The 22,289-nt window shown below is 34.7% G+C and overlaps 1 protein-coding gene across 9 annotated transcripts in view; it reads right to left on the bottom strand.

Annotated features, from left to right (window-relative positions):
- MICU3 (mitochondrial calcium uptake family member 3) overlaps positions 1–22,289 on the bottom strand; it is a 117,355-nt gene that overhangs the window by 9,865 nt on the left and 85,201 nt on the right. For 5 of the 9 annotated variants that reach the window (XM_082444508.1, XM_082444510.1, XM_082444509.1 and 2 more), the window contains 4 exons: positions 16,188–16,296; positions 14,019–14,176; positions 12,799–12,867; positions 4–10,727 (listed from right to left, as the gene is read on the bottom strand). In XM_082444508.1, coding sequence (XP_082300634.1) covers positions 12,799–12,867; positions 14,019–14,176; positions 16,188–16,296 — 336 coding nt within the window. In that variant the 3' untranslated portion in view covers positions 4–10,727. Of the gene's footprint in view, positions 1–3; positions 10,728–12,798; positions 12,868–13,580; positions 13,648–14,018; positions 14,177–16,187; positions 16,297–22,289 lie in introns of those variants that run through there. The other 4 variants (XR_014258265.1, XR_014258266.1, XR_014258267.1 and 1 more) reach the window with 2 other exon arrangements.

Raw genomic sequence — 22,289 nt, 5'->3', positions numbered from 1 at the left:
GAAGAAGGAAGAGAAGGTTCATCCAGCATGAAGCAAGCCAAGGGCGTGCTCCTTCTGCTACGGGGATGCTTCCAGGTGAGTGTGGGCCCTCACAGGTGTCCTGGGTCCCCACCCCACGACTCAGGACGCACATACACGTGCTCACACCAGCTGCTGGACCGATGCACTGTGCTGCAGCTGGGGGAGTACCCTGGGGAAGTTCAGGCAGACACTTCTTCTTCCTATAGGCGTGATACCCCAGCCCACAGTGAATAAGCAACCCCCAGGGGATCGAGACCTCGGAGTTAGAAAGCTCTAAGTACCCGGACTGGGAATGGGAGAAAGGCTCATCTCCACCAGCCTGTGGCCTTTGGCTGGCTGCCAGCGGATGCACCACGGCTAGCACCGCCAGTCCGGGGCAGGAGGGGCTCCACCACACTCTGCCCCAAGACTCTGACAGTGCGGGTGTCCCTCCCCATTCCTACACCTAGACCCCTGCCAAGGGGCTGGAGTATGGAGGCAGTTACTGGGCAGGGGTGGAGAGGGGGAAGCTGGGCAAAGCAGAGGGTAGCCAAGAACCCATCCTTGGGAGTGGGAAGGAGGACTGGGTGTGAGCAGAGGCTCCAGGCCCCTGCACAAGCTCCATCGTCCCACTGACTTCATTTACAGAACAAAAATTCAAAGATAACATTATTAAGAATTTCAAGATGGTAACTGCACATTATACAAATTTACTTTATGTGAATTATCTCGTCTCGTCTCATCCCTGTAACATGGGGCAGATACAATTTTTAGCCCCAATTTAGAGATAAGGAACCTGATACAGGGAAGGCAACTTGTCTAAGACCATGAAATGAAAAGAATGGTCTACTATGATCAGAGTTTATTACAATAATGTGGGATAATTTAATATTAGGAAGCCTGTAAAGCAGATATATTGCATGTGGAGATCAACTTGGAAATATGTATAATCACGTCAGTCAAAGCCGAAAAGGCATTTGAGATGATTCAACAGTCACTCCTTTTTCCAGACTCTTTCAAATTCAGGAAATAAAGGATAGTTTCTTAACAAGATAAAGTATTTGTCTCAAGTCAACAGGAAAATATTATGCTTAATTTGAAACATTAGATATAATCCTATTGAAACAGGAAATCAAAAGATTCCTGCTATCGCTATTAGTATTTTACATTGTTCTGAAAGCTATAATCAACACAAAAATACAGGAAATAGAAATAAGAGCAATAATATAGGAATGGCAAAGACAGTTACCGTCATCTGCATACAGTATGACTGGCCAACAAAAAACTTAAGAGACTCAACAGAAAAAAATGTCAGAACTACTAGGAGTTCAGTTTAGTGGCTGAATAAATCAAACTGCTTTTCTATACACCAACAGTAATCAGATAGAGAATCTAATGGGAAAAAATCCTACTCTTAAAAGCAATAGTAAGTATGTAGGATCTAGAAAAGACCTTGTGAGAAGTATGACCTAGATAGCGAAAGCCATAAATCTTGAGAATAAATAATTGGAATAACTGTTTCTGGATGGGATGAAAATATTATAAAGATGTTGTAATGGTTAATTTTTTTTTTTTTTTTTTTTGGTGTCATCTTGCCTGGGTCATGGAGTACCCAGATATTTGGTCAAACATTATTCTGGGTGTTTCTGTGAGGGTGTTTTTGGATGAGATTAACATTGAAATCAATAGACTGAATAAAACAGATTAGCTCTCTAAGGTGGTGGGCCTCATCCAATCAATTGAAGACCTGAATAAAACAAAAGGGCTGACTCTCCCCCAAGTAAGAAAGAATTCCTGCTGCCTGACTGCCTTTGAACCGAAACATTGGCTCTTGAGCCTGCCAGCCTTCAGACTAGAACTAAACCAACGGCTCTCTTGGTTCTCAGGACTTTAGATGCAGGTTGGAACTATACCATTGGCTCTCTTGGATTTCCAGCTTGCTGACTCACCCTGCACATTTTGGGACTTGTCAGGCTCCATAATCTTGTAAGCCAATTCCTTATAATAATAAATCTGTTTCTCTGTATATCTACATCCTATTGGTTCTGTTTCTGTGGAGAACCCTGACTAATTCAGGTGTCAGTTCTTTCCAAATTTATCATTTCAAAGTGATCCCAATAAAAACACTATTTGGAGGAGATACGATTCTAAACATATCTATATATGTTTATATATGTTCTAAAGTTAATCTGAAAGGATAAACAAGTAAGAATAGTTAAGGAATTTTTTGAAGAGAAGAGAAATCTGTGTGTGGCTGTTGAGAGGGGGAGATAGACTAGTTTTATGAACTATGAAAACACTGTAAAGGTAAATAATTAAAACAATGTGGTTACAAGGATAGCCAGACTCTTAACACAGATTCAGGTATGTAAAAATACTTAAAAATAATTTGCATTATATTAGATGGCAAAAAGGAAGAATTATTCTGTAAATAGTGTTGGATAAATTGGCAGGGAAATCTAGAGTTAGGGCCTCATTTTTTTAAAACCATGTAATAAAATTAATCCCAAGTGGATTTTTTTTTTTTTTTTAGTTAAATACAAAGAAAATATAAACCATAAAAATATATGACAGAATACTTATCACATTGGGAGCTTAAAATTTCTAAGCTTAAAAGCAATGGAGGAAATGGCAAATAAGATCATATTCAAATACATAAAAATTTATATATGTATATATTATATACTAGTCAATTCTCCATTATTCTAATAATTCTTTATATTACACTTCCCTGTTTAAATCATGTGTTACTTTGTCTTCTGACCAGATCCCAACTAATACAACTGGTAATTCTCGTTGCCTTCACATGTGTTTTGTCTGATATTAATATAACCACTGCAGTTTCTTATTGTTAGTGTTTGCATTGTATTCTTTTATCTATCACTTTACATGTAGCCTATCCATGTCTTTATATCTAAAGTACATCTTTTCTAGGTAGCAAATGATCTTCATAAAATAATTGATCTGACAATATCTGACTATTAATTGGAATATTTAATGAACTTACATTTAATGTAATTATTAATTGGTTGAATTTATACAATCATTTTGCTATTTTTAAATTTATCATCCTAGTTTTCTTTGTTTCCCCCTTTCCTGCCTTACTTTGGGTTAGTCAATATCTTTTTATTATTGCATTTTAATTCATCTATGTTTCCATGGGTTAAAATAGGCATTGATTGAATGAATATTGTATCATTGCACTATATTGTAAGATTCTTAGAACAGGATACTTCCATTTACCCCTTTCTGTCCTTTATGATATTATTGAACATTTTAATGATAAACTCCACACTACATTGCTATTTTTGCTTTAACCAGTTGATTACTTTTTTATATGTTTAAGATAAAAAATTTTATATTTGCTAGAAATTTACCATTTATGGCAAACTTCATTATTTTGAATAGATCAAAATTTCTGACTGGTTTCATTTCCCAACAGCCTGAAGAATTTCTTTTAACTTTTCTTGTAGTACAGGTCTGCTGGTTTCAGGCTGTCTGATATTTATCTAAAGTTGTCTTTATTTCACTGTTATTTTTAAAGGGCTATTTTGCTGAATATCATATTCTAGGTTGCATTTCCTTTTTTCTTTCCATACTTTAAAGATGTTACACCACTATCTTTTGCTCTCCATTGTTACTGATGGGAAGCCAGCAGTTATTCTTATCACTAACCCTGTGTATAATGTATCTTTTGTCTCTGGATACTTTCAAGATTAAAAAAAATTTTTTTGGCTTTTCAGCAATTTGGCTAGGATATGACCAGGCATAGGTTTCTTTATTAGGGTTTGCTGAACTTCTTGAAACTATAGTTTATGTATTTCTTCAAATTTGGAAAAATTTTGGCCATTATCTCTTTGAATATTTTTCTGCTCCCCACCCCACCCTTCTCCTTCTCCTTTAGGATCTGTAATTACACTTATGGTTGACTGCTTTGTGTGGTCACTGATGCACTGTTTTTTGTTTTGTCTTCCCCACCCCCCCCAGTAACTTTTCCTCTTTGTGCATCAGTTTGGATAGTCTGTATTTCTCTGCCTTCAAGTTTACTGATCCTTTCTTACTCTGTCTCCAATCTTCTATTAAGTCCATACAATGAATTTTTATTTTAAATATTATATTTTCCAATCCTGGAATTTCCATTTGGTTATTTTTTATAGTTTTAATTTTGCTGTATATAATTCCCATTTCTTCTCTCATTATGTCCATCTTTTCCTTTAAACTTCTCAACATATTTATAAGAGCTTTTAAAGTTTGTATCTACTAAGTCAAACATTTGTTTCCGTGGGTTGCTTTTTCCCCTGGTTAAGGGTCACATTTTCTTGCTTAGCATATATAAAACTTGTCTGCTTTATAGTGGATGTTGTGGATATTACATTTTCAGAAATAGGATTTTTGTTGTTTTCCTTTAAAGAGTACTGAATTTTGTTTTGGCACGTAGTCACTATACTGGTAGATCCACCTGTTCCAATTGAGGATTAATTTTAGGTCTTATTAGGGTCCAGAGTCACCCTTACTCTAGAGTAGTCTTACTCCTAAGGCATGTCTTATTTAATTCTTGGGTTGTTCAGTGAGGCCTTTACACTCTGGCTGATTTGAACTCCAATGTCTCCCAGCCCCGTGTGACCCTAAGTAGCTGTTTTCTCATCTCATTTCTTCCATCTTCTGTTTTCTGTTTGGGCTTCACTTCCCTCTGCTGAAAGTGCTTCCAGGCAGCAAGCCAGAGTGAATGTAGAGGTCACCACATGAGTGTCCTTTCTCTCAAGGACAAAAGCCTTGAAGTGTCTGTTGTGCAATGTTGTAGTTTATGATGGAACAATACCAGTTAGTCACGACTGGACTCAAAACTCTTGATTGAGGTTTTGATTACAGCAATTAAATTTTCTTAGAAATTCTACCTCATATCTGTGTAATTCCTATAGTTTTAAAAAAAACTCATTTTTGTAATTTCATGGTTTGTTTCATACGTAGCTCTTATGCATTCTGTCTTCGGTTCCAACCACTGCATTCTTTGGGGTCTAAATTTATTAGTTGATTCTCACTAATAGTGGCAGGCCTTATCTGGATTTGGTAGTCTTTGCTTAAGAGGTCAAGCTTGATTGTAATCAAGCGTCTCTCTTTGTGTACATACGTGTCTCAGGACGCTTCAGGGCCTCCTTCAGGATTTTAGCTTAGAGGAAGGGGTCTCAGATTCAGGCTCTCCACCTTGTTGCTGTTTCAAGGCTGAATATACTCAGATACGGTCAGTATAGAATTCTGACCTAAGGGAAATCCTATCCCTGCACAAAGGCTGCCGGCTCCCTATCATTCTAGTTTCAAGCGCCTGTGAACTTTGTTGCTCTGGCCTGAGGTCCTCACCTATGTTCCTGATTATTTCCAGCAAGTCCAATTCAGGCTCCAAGCTACATTAGTCTACCTGGTTATTTGGGGCTCGGCTCTTGGATTTTAAAAATTTCATTTTTACTTTTTTTTTGAAGGGAGAAATCCCTGGAAACCTGAAATGCTTCAGTGCATGTTGTGTTTGTGTAGGGGCCGGGGGTGTCTAGCTATTGTGGAGGAGAAGTTAACCTCTAAGTTTCTAAAACCTCAAGTATCAGGGAGCAAAAACACATGTATTAACATTATAATCAGAAAAATAACAAAAAGGGACAACAGGTATCTGTATCTGAATTACTAATGTACATATTCATGTGGTAATTAATCACTATGAGAAATTGAGTTATTAGTATAATCTATTCATCATTTTTGTTTTGCTTATTTCTCAAGTTCAAATACTAGCTAAAGGATACTTTCCATAGACTGAATCTTCGTAAATTCTAGAAAAATATATTTAAGTTGACAAATGAAGGCTGACATTTGGCCATGCTTTAATAGGCTGAACACCAAGCAAATCCTATTCCTTTATTTGTTCATTTTGCAGTAAGTCTTGACATCACCTTCTCCTCTTTCTTAAATTTGCTTACTTAGCAGGGCACAATGCAGTTTTGATGTGCAATCTGATTTCAAAAGAATCTTTGATACAGCTAATCTTCTGTACACTCACTGTAATTAAATATTACAGCACAAATGGTACATAAGATACTCACCTTCTTGAGAACCTCTTAGCACCAAAGAGCAATGAAATAAAAAAGTATAGATTTTCAGAGTGGTTTTTGTAGATTTTTCAGCTTGAACTTTTAACTCTTATAGCACCTAGAGCTTACAAGGAATAAAGCATTATATACCACAGATTACAAATATCTTTATTAGTTGTCTTTCCTTCTGTCTTAAACTCTCATTTTATCACAGTTTAAAATCTGCTATAAGACAAATCTGCTTACCTTCAAGCTGCTTGCTTCATCCATGAAAATATGCAGTAGAAAATGCCATACTTAATTAGGCTAATAATCAAGTTCAGTTCTTGGTCTCTGTGGTAAATGTCACCAAAATATGTTTTGTAGGAGAGTATGTCTGCTATCTTTAACTTTAAAATCCAATAACTGATATTCACTGACGTTCCTTTATCAATTAATCTCTTCCTCATCCCTACCGTCCAAGCTTAAACATGTGGTAGTTCCATAACTTCACAATCACCATTATACATTTATTTTTCTTAAAACTATCTCTATCTGCCTCAAGAAGAAGTAACCTAACTCTGGATTTGGTGAATAAATCCATCCAGCACATGACCTTCATGATTTAGTCCCACTTTTCCCAGACTGAGGTCCTAAGTTTTAAAAATGTGCTTTTCTTGAAAAAGTAAACAAAGACATGGTAAAAACACTCAAACAGCTCAATAACAGCTCATTGAATATATGAGCTTATGGCCCCCTTTATTAAATATACCTATGGCTCCATCTTCAAAGGGCCTCTGAACAAAACAGCAGCTAGGCTGTGGACTACCAGGCAGGAGAAATCCGACCAAAGAGAAAAAGACCTAACAATACTGATAGTCAAAGCCCCTCATATGAAATGGCCCAGCCAGAACAGCCATGAGTGGAACCCACTGGCCAAAAGCTCACTCCATGCACACAGAGCTTCTAGTTTGTTTTAAAATATGAACATATAACAAAAGATTACCAGATATTTGAGAAAAACCTCTAATATGAGATACCTAAAACACAAACAGAAAAATGGAATGAGGCAATGAAGGGAGAAGAAAACTTCAAATAAACTGAAATTAAATAATCAGAGAGAGAATTAAAAGCTGCTGAATACACAAAACAAGAACAGGAGACAATAAAAAGGTAAATTCAGAGAAAAAAAATTTTCTTCCTATATATACATACCTATGATACAGATTAATTTACAAATTAGGTACAGTAACTAATAATAAAATAGAACACTTGTAACAACATACTGTAATAATAGTTATGTGAATGTGGTCTCTCTCTTTCTCAAAATATCTTCTTGTGTAAATTAAATGCCTTTTCCATCTTAACGAAGCATTTACTACACCCTGTGGCTGTAACTTTTGTAGTTTGAGGTGTGACAGTATAACTAGCATGAATTTCTTTTTCTTTCTTCACAATTTCAAAAATAGAAGATTCATTCTTACCGTAGGTATTAGCAACCTCAGCATACTGTTTTCTTTTCCTTATTAAGTTGAAAACTTTTACCTTCTCACTTAAAGGAAGCACTTTACAGCTTCTCTTTAATATATCCAAATTACCAGCATCACTGCTCTTGCACTTTGGGTCCATTATTAAGTAAAATAAGGGTCACTTGAATGTAAACACTGTGATACCATGACATTCCATCTGATAACCAAGACGGCTACTAAGTGACTAACGCGTGGGATACACTGGGCAAAGGGATATTCACAACCTAGGAAGGACACAGTGGGATTTCATCATGTTACTCAGAATGGTGAGCAATTTAAAACTTATGGATTTTTTATTTCTGGAATTTTCCATTTAATATTTTTGGACCCAGGTTGACCACGAGTAACTGAAACCATGGAAAGTGAAGCCATGGATAAGGGGGGACTACTGAAATGTATTTTGAAAACTGGTAAATTTCTAGGAGTTGTCTTAGTAAGATGATACCTACAAAATACCAACATTAGTGAAACGGGCTGCTGTAGTGTTGGTTTAATTATTTTAAGCCATTTAAACAGTCTGTAAAGGAAAATTGATATTCCATTCACATGTAAACTTTCTGAAAGTTTTCCAGTACCAATGATAATATTCTATCAATATAATGTATGAATTCCTATTATACACTTTGAGAGGCTTTATGGCTCTATGATGTATTTACTTACAGAAGTGTTGATGAGATTAATTTCTTGGCATGTATTGCTACAGCAGAGGGCATAAAATCAATGGAGGTTTGGTAACCAACAAAGATTTTGAAAGTTTATACGTGACATTTTTCAGAAAGACGTTAGTCCACAGATATACAGAAAAGCAAAGTACTAAATTTCTTGATTCAAGAGCAAGTATATTTATTTTATGATAACATAAGAATGTAAGACAGGTCACTTTACAGTTATATTTTATAATAAGAACAATAAACTGGAACTTAAATGAAATTCATAATAAGAAATGATTCTGAGAATTACCCTAAACCTTTCATCATAAAGTCTTCTGTAAAGAGGATGATACTAAAATTTCATGTATAGCTTCACCTTTCCAAGGAATAGTTTGTAGAAGGAAATACTGAGAATAGCATACATGTATTTAGTACATTACTATTTTCAAAGCACTTAAAATTTTTAAAATTGATGTAAACAACAGTCCAGTGAGATATTTTTACCTCCCATTTTATAGATGATAAATAAAGTTCAAAAGTGATAATATGTGGAGAATCACCATAATTTACTACTCTTTTCCATTTTAATTGATCAGAATATTTTATTTATTTGCATTTTAATATTATGCTGCAGTCTTATAAGCAGATGAGTATCCATTCACTCTGATAAGCAATAAAGAATAAAAGGTTGCATATGTAGTATTCCTTGGGAGAATGGCAGAATTATAAAGAATCTTAATGAGCTAATTCAGTTTTTAATATCTATTTATAGGACTGTTCTAAATAGCAATTTTTCCATGTATGCAAGATAATTTAGATTATAATCAAAGATAAAAGTAAGTTGCATTTTTCCCACTATTTTAGATAGCAAATAATATTGAGAACATTCAGTGTAAGGTAAAATAGAGCTGGGGCACGTTAAATGAGAAGGTAGATATTTTCATTTAGTTAATCAACTGAATCAACCTGCAAAGCAGGTGAAATTATACTATATGAAATCCTAAAACTGATGAATCACATATTTCTATATCAATATAATAAATAATATCAGATAAAGAATATAAAAAGTCTAAAAATGCATTGTCAATGCTAACAACATATTCTTGGAAATAACATTACTTTTATAAATAGGCTGATGCAGAACTATCAATTTCACATTTAATAACTTAACGAAAACAAAGTCAGTATTTCCTATTTTCATATGTAAAAGCAAGATAACAGTTGGAGTGTGTGCAATTTATATTTAGTACATCTTAGAAGATAAATGAACCTATCTTCCACATACAGTATATAAATATATTAATTTAAATTCATTGTTCTGTTTTTCCATAGTAACTTATTATAAACTACATTTTTTTAATTGAACAGATTTCCATTAAATACTATCAAGTTATTTTCTCCAGGAGAAAATCTAACTTTGCTGTTTTTCAATAGAAAGTTTATCTTTTCTCTTTTAAGACATTTTGAAATAATGAATTATATTTAAAGTATTCATGATTACTGGCTGTTTGGCCTTACTTTTACATGTGGTCCTTTCGCAAGAAACAAATATCAACTTCTACCTAATATATACTTCAGTCTGCAAAACCATTTTATATTAATCTTTTATAATACTCATTTTGACACTACAGACACATAATAATAATATGCGATAAGTTACAGAGCCTCAAGATATTATTTTTACTACTGTTATTAACATGTACCATCTGCTATCAGGAGCTGCACCATGTTTAAAACAATAATGACAATAACAGTGACTACTGCTACAAAAACTACCACTGTTTCTACCATTAATGTATGACTTTTTTTGAGGAAAAAAAATCTACATTTTAAATTACTGTATATGTAAAATAATACCAGACATTCTGTTGACTTTGGTAAATGAACAAAAACTTTAAAACTTTATATGATTCAAACAATATATGTTAATTAAGCAATTTTAAAAGTTAAAAGTACAGTGTAAACCATCATATTGTATAGTAGCTTAATTTCTATTTGTGTTTCAAAATCATTTCAATGTAATTAAAAGCCTGGAGATTATTAACAATTCTAAGGGCCCTAAGATAAATCTCAAGGAATATTCATTTTCTGATAATAAGTTCAGTCCAAAACCAAAAATATGCTGCTGTTCATTTTTAAGTGATCTACATTCCAGGAGTCATACATTATTTTGAAATGAGACAAATTTCTAATAAATTTTTTAAAAAATTAAAATACATTCTTATATAGTCACTGGAAGAATCTGAAGGGAATGAAAAAGTGCAGAGAGTTCAGTAAATCAAGGCAAAAGCTCAACATGATAACACGTAACATTAGTAATCAGTAAGAAGATGCATCTTATGTTCAAAAATACAGTTCAAGAAAAAATTATAATTAGCATTTCACCTTTTCCTTCATGTACACAAGTTCTGATCTCAGACCTGCTTCCGCCCTCTGAAGTTTTTGCTTCTTGCATTTTCAAGTAGATAGTAATCCTTTAAACTTTGCTTTAGAAGTACCTAATTAAAAAAATATATGTAATACATAAAAGTAACATTTTTTAGGATGAAATTTGGAGGTAATAGCATTAATCAATTATTATAATAATGATAGGAAACAGTAAGGCACATGATAAAAACATGCAACAGAAAGTATAAGAATCAAAGACTTAATCATAAACTATTTCCTTTAATTTAAAAGTTCAGTGTTTTGTTTAGTAACTTGTCTAATCCTCAGTCTTACAAAGTTCTAGAATCTAAGTAGTCATTTTTATCTATGGTTCTATATACTACTACACAGAATCAATAATGTCAATGTGACACTATTACAGGTTGGTTGGAAACACTATCTATATGAACATATAAATGGTATAGTCCTACTATTTTTTTAAATGTTTAGTTTAACTTCTTATAATAAAGGCAATATAAAGTTCCTCAAAATAGAGATTAGGAAGACCTGACTTCTTCTGTTAGCTCAATCACAACAGTTACCACCTTAGATAAGTAAATAAGCCTACTTACCACTAAACATTTTAGACCAGCAGTTCCCTAAATGGGTTCCATAAAATATTAGGCTTCAAAGCTACTATGCAAAATACCAAATACTGCTGTTTTCTTTTAGAGAGACAAATCAATAGTGGCATATTAAGATCTGTAAGTCCTAAGGAACCTATTTAACCATATCTATTATGATATTTCTCATACTTATTTCTAAACAGCTTTTGGTCTTTTAACTAATATACATTGACATCCTATGCATATGTACCACTTTGGTAATGCCACTATAGACAAATATAAATGTTTTAATCTTGAGAAAAATATCAGAAAAATAGGTATTTGCAAGCATGTAAATGACTGAAAGCTTCACTGCAGAGACCTAATCAGAACCCACAGTCAAACAAAATTTTATAGCTATAGTTGACTTTTAAAAGAAAAAAGAAAAACAAAAAGAAAAAAGGAAAAACAAATCTCTCATTTTGGAGATCAGCAACAAGTCTGAGATAAGATACTTCTTTGGGTTGATACAAACTGAACAAATCTCCCGTATCTTCCTCAACTATTTCATTCTATGGTGATGGTGCAGTAAATAATAACTAAGATGGTTTTGTCATCACACAGAATGAGGCTCAAATTGCTCAAATCCTGGTTTGCAACTTACTAGCAAGTTATCTTGGGTAAATGACTCACCAAGTCCCTATTTTCTCTGCTGTTAAATGGGATATCTATCTGTAAGGATTAAATGAGATACTACATGTAGAAGAATACCTAGTATAGTGCCAGGCACCCAAAATAACTCTAAAAAAATTTAGTTGCTATTATTGTAGCAGATGTTTGGAATCATGATCCTAAAAAATAGTAACAAATATCCCTTAGATGCTAGTGATCCTAGATTATAAAAATGCAATCTGGATTCATTATATTGTATCTGCTCAGATACAAAACTACAGGTTAGGGCTTCCCTGGTGGCGCAGTGGTTGAGAATCTGCCTGCCAATGCAGGGGACACGGGTTCGAGCCCTGGTCTGCGAGGATCCCACATGCCGCGCAGCGGCTAGGCCCATGAGTCACAACTACTGAGCCTACGCGTCTGGAGCCTGTGCTCCGCAACAAGAGAGGCCGCGACGGTGACAGGCCCGCGCACCGCGATGAAGAGCGGCCCCCGCTCGCCGCAACTAGAGAAAGCCCTCGTACAGAAACGAAGACCCAACACAGCCAAAAATAAATAAATAAATAAATAAGTAAAAACTTCTTTAAAAAAAAAAAAACTACAGGTTAAACAGAAATTTTTTCAATCACGACATTCATGAGAATTCCAGTCAGATGAGTATTTACTCCAGTTCATTTTTAGATCACAACTTAATAGTGGCAAACTAATGCTTTGTTATAATAACTATTCTTAAACTGAATTATATGGTCTAAAATGAAATCATTAGAAGACTAATTCTTAACTTGAATTAGTGACCTAAACATTAAAAATAAATTATAATTCTATTTCTTTCAGCTATTACCTAAATGTTGTAAGAGAAAAATAAATTATGACCCTTCTTTTACTGTTACTGAACAAATTTAGACAAACAGAGGTGCTAACATACTTATCTGCTATGAAGTTCCTTCTTCAGACAGGATTTGAAAGTGGGATACTTCTGAACCGTTTTATAACCCTGTGGAACAGAGGATTAAAAGTGTGCAAATGTAAATAAAATGTTATGGGGTCACAGATATTCAATAAATAAGGCAAAAATAAAAATACATAAAATCTAAGAGAGAAATACAGTGTCAGGGGTTTATAGCATAGTTTTATATTGGGGTGGCCAAAAAGTATGTTCGTGTTTTCATAACATCTTACAAAAAACCCTGAACGAACTTTTTGGCCAACCCAAAATTTTAGTTTGATCTTGCTATTCTAAAATATTTGAGGAAAAAAATGATTTTCAACGCATGCCCTTTTAGGCATTTGTCCCATCACTGCAAATGTTAACAACTAACCACAAGGTGGCAGTTAAGTACACGGTATCTTTACCAAGACAGTTGGGATTTTAAGAATCCATTAAAAATCTTTAAAAACATTGTCTCAGATGAATCTTGATTTTTTTGTACATATATATATTTTTTCTTTTTAAATGTATAATGCTCAGGGGTACTGTTACCAAAGAGGGAAGACTGAATATTCTAGCTGTTAATCATACATTTTTTTTCCTTTTTCCATTTGTGGCACATCCAAATACATTAAATGTGTAAACATTTATTGATTTATGCTACATTTCATTCTTTAAAACATATTTCTGAGAAAAATCACTGAATTTCTTGTAATTATTTTGCAGTATAAGATGTTAACAGGAAAGAATAGTTCAACAGACAAAAAAACATTTTTTACCTCATTTTCCATATAAAAAGTACTGAATATGCAGTGACTTAAGAACCTCACGTTGCCTAGTGGAAATCTGCATCATATAAAATGAGAAATAGTGATATTTCTTTGTATACTAGCAAGTCTTAAACAGCCAGTGTGCAGACTGAATCAAAATATTTGGCAACATTTCCCCCCCACAAACTGGGATGAAGACATTAAACTAATTGAATATGAAAATAAGTTATTAAAATTCACACTGATTTTATATTTAAAAAAGCATTACCTTTTATCTCTTCAAATTGTTTTTGACAATAGGTAGGGCCTTATGTTTTTTCTTTTCAAATATAACATTTCCTGTTTATATCCTTAAAAACTTATATAAATTGTTTCTGAAACTTAGATGGATTTTTTTCTTTCAGTTTTTAAAAAGGATAGCAATAGGCTTGAAATTTATAGGTTTACCCGGAATCCTCTATGGAGTCTGTCTTTCATAATTCCAATGAATTCTTTATAGCTTAATTGATCATCTTTGTCAACATCAAAAATCTTAAAGACTGTGTTCACTAAATGTGGTGAAAGTCTGACGCCAGTGGCTACATAGACGGCACGTTTAAATTCATCTAGATAAATGACACAGAAAAGGAGTAAACCATTAACATTATTTTTATAATATGTGTTAATTACTAGCAAGGTTATAAAAGAAGATTTTTTTTCTAAACATGAGTCATGATCTTATGTAACATATCACTTTTCATTAATCATGCTATCTTTTAGGGAACATGAAATTTTTTGTGGTTTTAATTAAAAGGGCCTACTATCAACCACAGACACTTTAGAGGTTATTAAGGTGAATAAGTTCTCAAGAAACTTACAGTTCAGATGGGAGATGACACACCTGCCCAAATAATCATTACACAGGACCACACAGAAAGCAGCAACAAAGCGCTATGAGAATTTGGAAATGAGTGGTTACTTGTGGGGTAGCGTGGAGTAGGGAAAGGAGAGAGAAGACAGCAATTAGGGAAGGCTGCCGCTTTGTATCTGAGTTCAGCCCTGAAGGATAAAGGATTTCAGCTTGTAGAGATGAGAGGAAATGGCAGATGATGACATGAAAGAACAAAGGTGGGGTGGGGCACAGGAGCACAAGGCATGTTCAGAAAATGAGCAGCCTGGACACCCAGGAGCTGGGGAAGCTCTGCTCGGGGACTTTGAGGTGAGGAACCTGTAGGATCTTCAACAGGCAATTGGGGAACTGAAGAGTTTTCCATAGCAGGTGTGTCAGGGTTAATCTGTTTTAGGAAGATTATTCTGTGAGTTGTCTAGAAAACATCGGAGAGGAGAGTGGATAATGGCAGGAATACCACTGAGGTGGCTACAGCAATAGTTATTTTTAAGAGGTAATAACCTGAATTAAGGTGCTAGAAGTGGCAAGAGAAAAAAAAATAAAAGAGACAGATCTATTCCTAGCACCTGCAAGAGTGATTTTTTTCATTTCGTTTCATTCAGTTCCACAAAGTAAAAGAGCAACTTTCCATTCTGAACCAGCTAAGCAGATACTGACTTTTTTTCTTTTTAAGGTTGATTAGTAGGTTTACCATGGCAGTAAAACATTGGCCTGTTAAGGGAGGGCTCCCAAAGGTTTTGGTTTTAAAACACTAAAATGTGTTAAGAAGATGCCTTATTTGAATATCTAGACCAGTCAAAGGGTGAAATATGAAAAGTTTTCAGTTTTTAGGTTTCTTTTCCTCAACGAGTAAGTGAATGAAGCTATGTGAGGGATTCACTATCTGTGTTTTGGGGAAAGAGAATTATTAGCACTTAGAGGCTCCGGTTTGCCTTCTCCCTAGAACTTGGTAATAAAATAACGAGACTGTCCTCTGAGATTGAACTGGGGGATTAGCACTTATTAGATTATGGCAGACATGGGTAAAATCACCGTAAAGACATAACCAGAAAGTCCTCATATGGCAAGAATATTTAAAAACAATATGGCCACGAGGGAAGGGAAGGTGGTCATAGCCACAGAATCCTGGGAAAAGGACGTGACTTGTTAGTCTACCTACAGGGAAAGAATGAGCTGGTCCTGAGGACAACAGCATTCAGAATTCTATGGCAGATGTATTTTTTGGTAAATCAAGCAAAATTGACTGTCATTTTTATATATCATTCTTAAAACTTGGCTAATGTAAGTCCATAGCTAAGAGGTGGCCCTGTTGACAAAATTCAGGTTTCTGAGCTAGCAGAGAGTGTGGGTAAAATCAGTAATACAAACAAGTCATATGAATATCACCCTGATGATGTTTTCGGCATGGCCAGCTGGCTCTTCTATAGGGAGACACATATCCCTCAACGTTACCAAGCAGCCATGAGGTTTCTTCCTCTTTAAACCTTTACAAACATCATTAGCTTTTCCCATAATATGCAGTGAAGGGCAGTAATAAATTTAATACAAAAATGTAGCATATTTTCCTCAACTTTGCTTAGGGAAAACAAATTTCCTGTTGAAGTACACACCAAACTTCCAGGCAAATTGATGACTAATATGATATATCTAGTTAATTTGTTGTCAAAGCCACTAGAAACAATGTAGGAATATGGTTTGCTTTTAGTTTTTGAAAGTTTGTTACTTACCTTGCCCTATAGAACGACTTGCAAAATTATACATATTCAAGGCTATTGCAAAGTCTTCTAGGTTGTTCAAAAACTGGAAAAATGACCTGAATTCATCAAATGTAATGCCCTATATTGGGAAAATATATGTAAATATATTTAGCATTGTCAAACTGATTTAAATAAATATCTACACTTACTAGAAATAAATAGATTGAGCATCAGCAATATATCTTGTAAGTATATATTTCCAGGGTACCTTCTGAAACCTTCTTTCTCCAAATGGAATGTAAAATTCACTCAATTTTTTTCCACTGGGTAATGTTGCTACTATTAGCAATGATAGGTGAAAATATTTTTAAAACACTGTCATATCAGCACAAAGTTAAAAAAAAATGCTACAATAAACATAAATTTAAAAGTTTCCATTTTGAAAATTCTTACTTCAGGCCTGAATTTTTTAAACTTTAAAAGTAAGTATGACCATTAAGAAAAAAGAAGAAAAAAAACCCCTCTAAAAACAGTTTCTCCTGTACATGAATTTCTCCTTAAATATATTTCAGCATTAGGTCATTAATGTCTTTATAATGACAATGCAAAATAAAAATGTCTAATAAGACAACAGTCGTGTAGTTTTACTTGTTCCTGCCATGATAAGGCTGCCGGAACAACAGGAGGAAGTACAGTGACTGTACACAGAGCTCTGGGAGGCCCAACACAGGGCTTGGGGTAGGATTATGGAAAGGACTCTGCAATTTCATTTACATAAATTGAAATTACTGCCACTGCTATCACTTCAATTAAACAGGAAAGTTACTTGAAATAAGCACAATGTATCTCTGATAATACGAATTTGGATACAAAGGGCTGCATTTACTTGATGTGTTCTCCTCAGCAAGATGAACAAAACTGAGAGACAAAGTAAACAGAGAACAAGAAGAGGGCTGAGAGCTTGGGCTTCACAAATTCTGACCTTACTACTGGGTTAGTAGGGGAAGGAAAGCTAACAAGGTGGCACTGGGAAGCTGGGCAAAGAACCAGAGAGTCTATTTTCATATAAGCCAACTACAGATTAAGTGATTTATTATCAAAATAATATTATCAATTTGTTATTGAAATAATAATACCAAATTTTAATACACATTAGTTCCACTTCAATTATAACCCCTCTTTACTTTCAAGGAGAATCATCACTGTCATTTCTCTTCACTTTTTCCTTTTTTCTTTCCTTACATTCATTTATGGCCATTCCAACTCTGGATTCCGCTTTGTGACCTGATCCCCCCTGCCATGTTTTCCTGACAGGACTGTTTGACTCAATCAGGGAGACTAAGCCAGAAGGGGTTTGTCTTGATGTGAAGAGCTTGTTGCCAGGGAAACTGGCCACTGCTCTGGTTCTGTATCAGTTTGTGCTAGACCAGCTGTCCCAGCAACAGTCTCTGTGTCAGGGTGACAGGATAATGCTGCTAAAAGTGAAAAACAAGAGGATGGGATATTTTAAAACAAAGTGTAAACAAAAATGTCAATACTTTTAGGGAGCTTAAAATTAAAAGCAAATCGAAGAATGACAGAATACAATGTTCTCCATCTGAACCTTTGGATTTTTCAAAATGGGGATCTCATGTTTGGAAAGACAGGGCAAATTCAAAACCATACAATAATTGTTTTGTACAGATTAAACTCTTTGTGTTTGTAAATATGGAATTGTAAATTGAAAAACAGGGCATTCATTTTGATGACGATTATTTAAAGCAATCCATTCTTAACAGAAGTGAGGGACAGACAGTCTGGGGAAGTGGCAGAGAGAGAGGGGGTATGGCCATTTCTTCTCCCTCCCCATTCCTATTCCCAGAATCACTTCTGTAATGAACCACTGGGACTTGAATGGAGTGTGTCCTAATCGTTAGAAGTGGAGTAAAAAGAAGTAGCTTACATTTTAAAATATTTTAAATTTTTAAAATTTAAAATTTTTAAATTTTAAAAATAAAGTGATGATAATATCTGAAGACTTTAAAGTATCAAAAATACAAATATACTGAGAGTCCAGAAATAAACCCAAATATCTATGGTCAACTGATTTTCAGTAAGGGTGCCTTGTTCTCAAATTGTCGTGATATGTGATTTGACCTGTCTGGTGATTCCCTGAAGGAGCAGCACAGAGGCTGACTTTTGTTTCACCCTTTTCCCCTTGGACTAGAATGGCTTTCCTGGTGACAGTGACATCTATCAAAACATTTAAAGACATACACACTCTATGCCAGCCTGGGGCAAGGGACGACAGAGGAGACAAGTGGCAGACAGAATCCAAAAGCCTGGGAAGGAGGAGGCTGAAGAGAATGGTTACTGGGAGAATAGGGGCTCCCAGGGCTATTGCATATACTTGGGAAATTGGACATACCCAGGAACTGACACATGCTTTAATAGACCTGAGAGGACCCTAGGTTACCACCTCTGGCAGATATGTGAGCTCTGTGAAAGCAGGAGGTGAAGGTAAATAAAGGGGCTTAGGTAGCCTGGCTTAGTGTTGAAGGAGTGCTCCAGCTCACAGCTTAACTGCAAAGACTGGGACAGTACTATATTTTTTTCTTCTTGGCTTCAGGCATTTAAGGAAATCTCTGTCAGTTCTCTGGCTAACCCCTAAGATAGAGGAACAGAGTCTTTAGTGACTGCACACGACAAGGAACACAGTCTTTTCTGTTTGTTGAGTGACTTATCCAAGCTATTTTGCAAATGGACAACCGTAGGGGAGAATCTGATTTCCAGAGTTACCATATAATATTCAAAGTGGCTAGTTTTTAGCAAAAAATTATGGTGCATACAAAGAATCAGGAAAATATGGCCCATTCACAGGAAAAAAAAAAAAAAAGAATCAACAGAAGCCATCCCTAAAGAAGCCAAGACATTGGATCAAAGAAAAAACGATTTTAAATTAATTGTTGTAAATATGCTTAAAGAGCTAAAGGAAACCATGGACAAAGAACTAAAGGGAATCAGGAAAACCATGTATGAACAAAATGAGAATATCAATAAAGAGACATAAAGTGTAAAAGGAACCAAATAAAAATTGTGGAGCTTAAAAGTACAATAACTGAAATGAAAAGCTGACTAGGGAACTTCAACAATAGATTTGGGCAGAGAGAAGAAAGAATCTACGAAATTAAAGAGAGGACAATTGAAATTATTCAGTCTGAGGCACAGAAAGAAACAAGAATGAAGAAAAGTGAACAGAGCCTAAGGGACCTGGGGACACCATCAAGATCATATATACATTATGGGACTTCCACAAGGAAAAGAGAGAAAGGAGTCAAAAGAATATTTAAAGAAATAATGGTTGAAAACACCAAATTTGAGGAAAGACGGGAGTCTACACATCTGAGAAGCTCAATGAAGTCCAAGTAGGATAAATTCAAAAACGCCCACACCAAGACACATATTCAAAGTGTCAAAAGCCAAAGCCAAAGATACTTGAAAGCAGCAGAGGAGAAACAGCTCTTCACATAGAAGGGGTCCCCAATTAAGATTAGCTGCTGATTTCTCATCAGAACTCACAGAGGCAAGAAGTGAGTAGGATACTTCAAGTGCTGAAAGAAAAAAACCTGTCAACCAAAAATTCTGTATGTGGCAAAAGTATCCTTCAAAAATGAAGAAATTAAGACATTCTCAGATAAACAAAAGCTAAGGAAATTCATTACTAGCAGACCCGTCCTACAAGAAATGCTAAAGGGAGTCCCTCAGGCTGAAAAGACAAGAAACTAGATAGCAACTCAAAGCTATATCAAGAAATAAAGAATTCTGGTTAAGGTAAAGGTAAAGGTGATTACATAGATAACACTCCATACTCACTAGCATGGCTATAATTTACATATATAGCAATTCCACTCTAGGTATATACCCAAAAGAACTGAAAACTGGTATTCAAACAAAAAAATACATGTACACACATATTCATAGCAACATTATTCACAATACCCAAAGGGTGGGAAAAGCTCAAATGTCTATGGGCAGATGACTGGATAAACAAATAGTGGTATATACCTACAATGGAACGTTATTCAGCCATAACAAGGAATGAAGTACTGATAGATGCTACAATGTGGATGAACCTCAAAAACATTATGAAAGAAGCCAAACATGAAAAGTCACATATTGCCTGATTCTTTTTATATGAAATAGCCAGAACGGTTAAATCCACTGAGAGAAAAAGCAGACTGATGGTTACCAGAGGCTGTGGGGAAACACTTAACACTTAAACAGGGTTTACTTCTGGTGTAATGAAAATGTTTTGGAAATAGACAGAGATAGTGGTTGTACAACATGTGTATATACTAAATGACACTGAATTGTTCAGCTTAAAATGGTTAATTTTATGTTACATGATTTTTACCTCGATAAAATTTGAAAAAATCAAAAGACTAGAATGAGGAAAAGATTAACTTGAAAAAGCCAAAAAAATCATCAAGACAAATTATCATCCAAATTAAAACGACCATATAGAAAACATGCGCTTATGAGGACCTCAGGAATATAAACTATGTTTTATTCTCAACACAAAATTCATACTCATATCATAAATTAAGTATGTTAAGTAACTGATCTAAATAGCAAATACATAATAACTTTTAGAAATATATAAACAACTCTGAAAGACTGAGGGAAGTGTACCATTGTGAAAAAAGCAGCAAATTCAAACTCTGAAATTTATTGACTGAATGACCTAACAAGGTAAGTCTCTTAAATCTTTCTGAACATCAGTTTCCTCAAAGCTTAATAACGATAATTTTATTACTTTCTGGTTAATATTTACATTATGTGGTTATGATGAGAAGCCCTCTTCCCTTCCCTTCTACAGTCTCTATCTACATTCTCTCCTAGATAAGTTCACCTGGTCCCATGGTATTTAACATTTTTTTAAGTTATTTATCTTATATGGCAATATATTCACCTGTTCAAAATTCAAAAGGCACAAAAGAATATACAACACAAAATCTCCCTTTCTCCCACCCTTGTCACCCAGCCATGTAGTTCCTTTCCTTGGAGGAACCAATGTTTTTTAGTTCTGTGGGTCCTTCTAGAATTAGCATAGGCTATCTTTTTAAACAAATGGTAGTCTACTATATACAATGTTCTAAGTTGTGTTCTTTTTCATTTACTGCATCTTGGAGATCATTCTATATTAGTACATAAAGAATTTTCTTAGTCTTTTTCCAGCTGCACCTTTTCCCATTCTATAGTTACATCATAATTTATTTAACCAGTAACTTACTGCAAGAGGTAGTTTCTGGTATTTAACCAGTATGTTACTGATAGAGGCAGGTAGTTTCCAATCTTTTGCTACAATGCTATAATAAATAACTTTGTACATATCTACCATTTTATATGAGTGAATATATATGTAGATAAAATTCACAAAAACAGAAAAGCTTTAAGTTCCACATCTTTAAATATTATCTATCAATTCATTTGACAGGGGCTCTAGGTGCTGCGGATATATGAGTGAATAAAAAAGATAAAAACACCAGCCTTCCCGGAGTTTATGTTCTAGTTAGGGGAGACAGACAACAAATAATAAAAATAAGTAAATATCAATACTATTATTTATCCAGATAAACAATGAAAAATAAAAAGTAAATTATATGGTATGTTAGAAGACGATAACGCTATGGAAATAAAAACAGATTAAGGGAAGAAGGAATAGGGAATGCCAAGGGAAAGGGTTATAATTTATCTACTAGATTATTACTTAACATAGTAAGTTACATATTATTTATATAATAGGTGACTCTTTATATATTAGATTGGAAGGGTAGGCCTCATTGAGAAATAACGTAGTGAGCGATATACACAGCATATCTAAGAGAAGAGCATTCTGGGCAGAGAAAAGAACACACACAAAACCCCTGAGAGAGCAGGTTGCCTGGTACTGAGAAACAGTAAAGTAGCCAGTGTGGCTGGAGCAAAGCGAGGACAGGGGAGAATGGCAGGAAGTGAGGTCTCAGGTAACGAGGGAGCAGCCTGTGTAGGCCTTGGAGGCCGCTGTAAGGAGAAAAATGGGGAGTTACTATGATAAGATCTGAATCATGGTATAAAGCACTTCCTTAAATGCTGAGCGGGGAGCGGATGGCA

Source organism: Balaenoptera physalus (genome assembly GCF_965194825.1).
Source record: "Balaenoptera physalus genome assembly, chromosome: 21".
NCBI lineage: Eukaryota > Metazoa > Chordata > Mammalia > Artiodactyla > Balaenopteridae > Balaenoptera > Balaenoptera physalus.
Note: the sequence above shows the minus strand (reverse complement) of the source record. Positions and strands in the feature narration are given on the sequence as shown.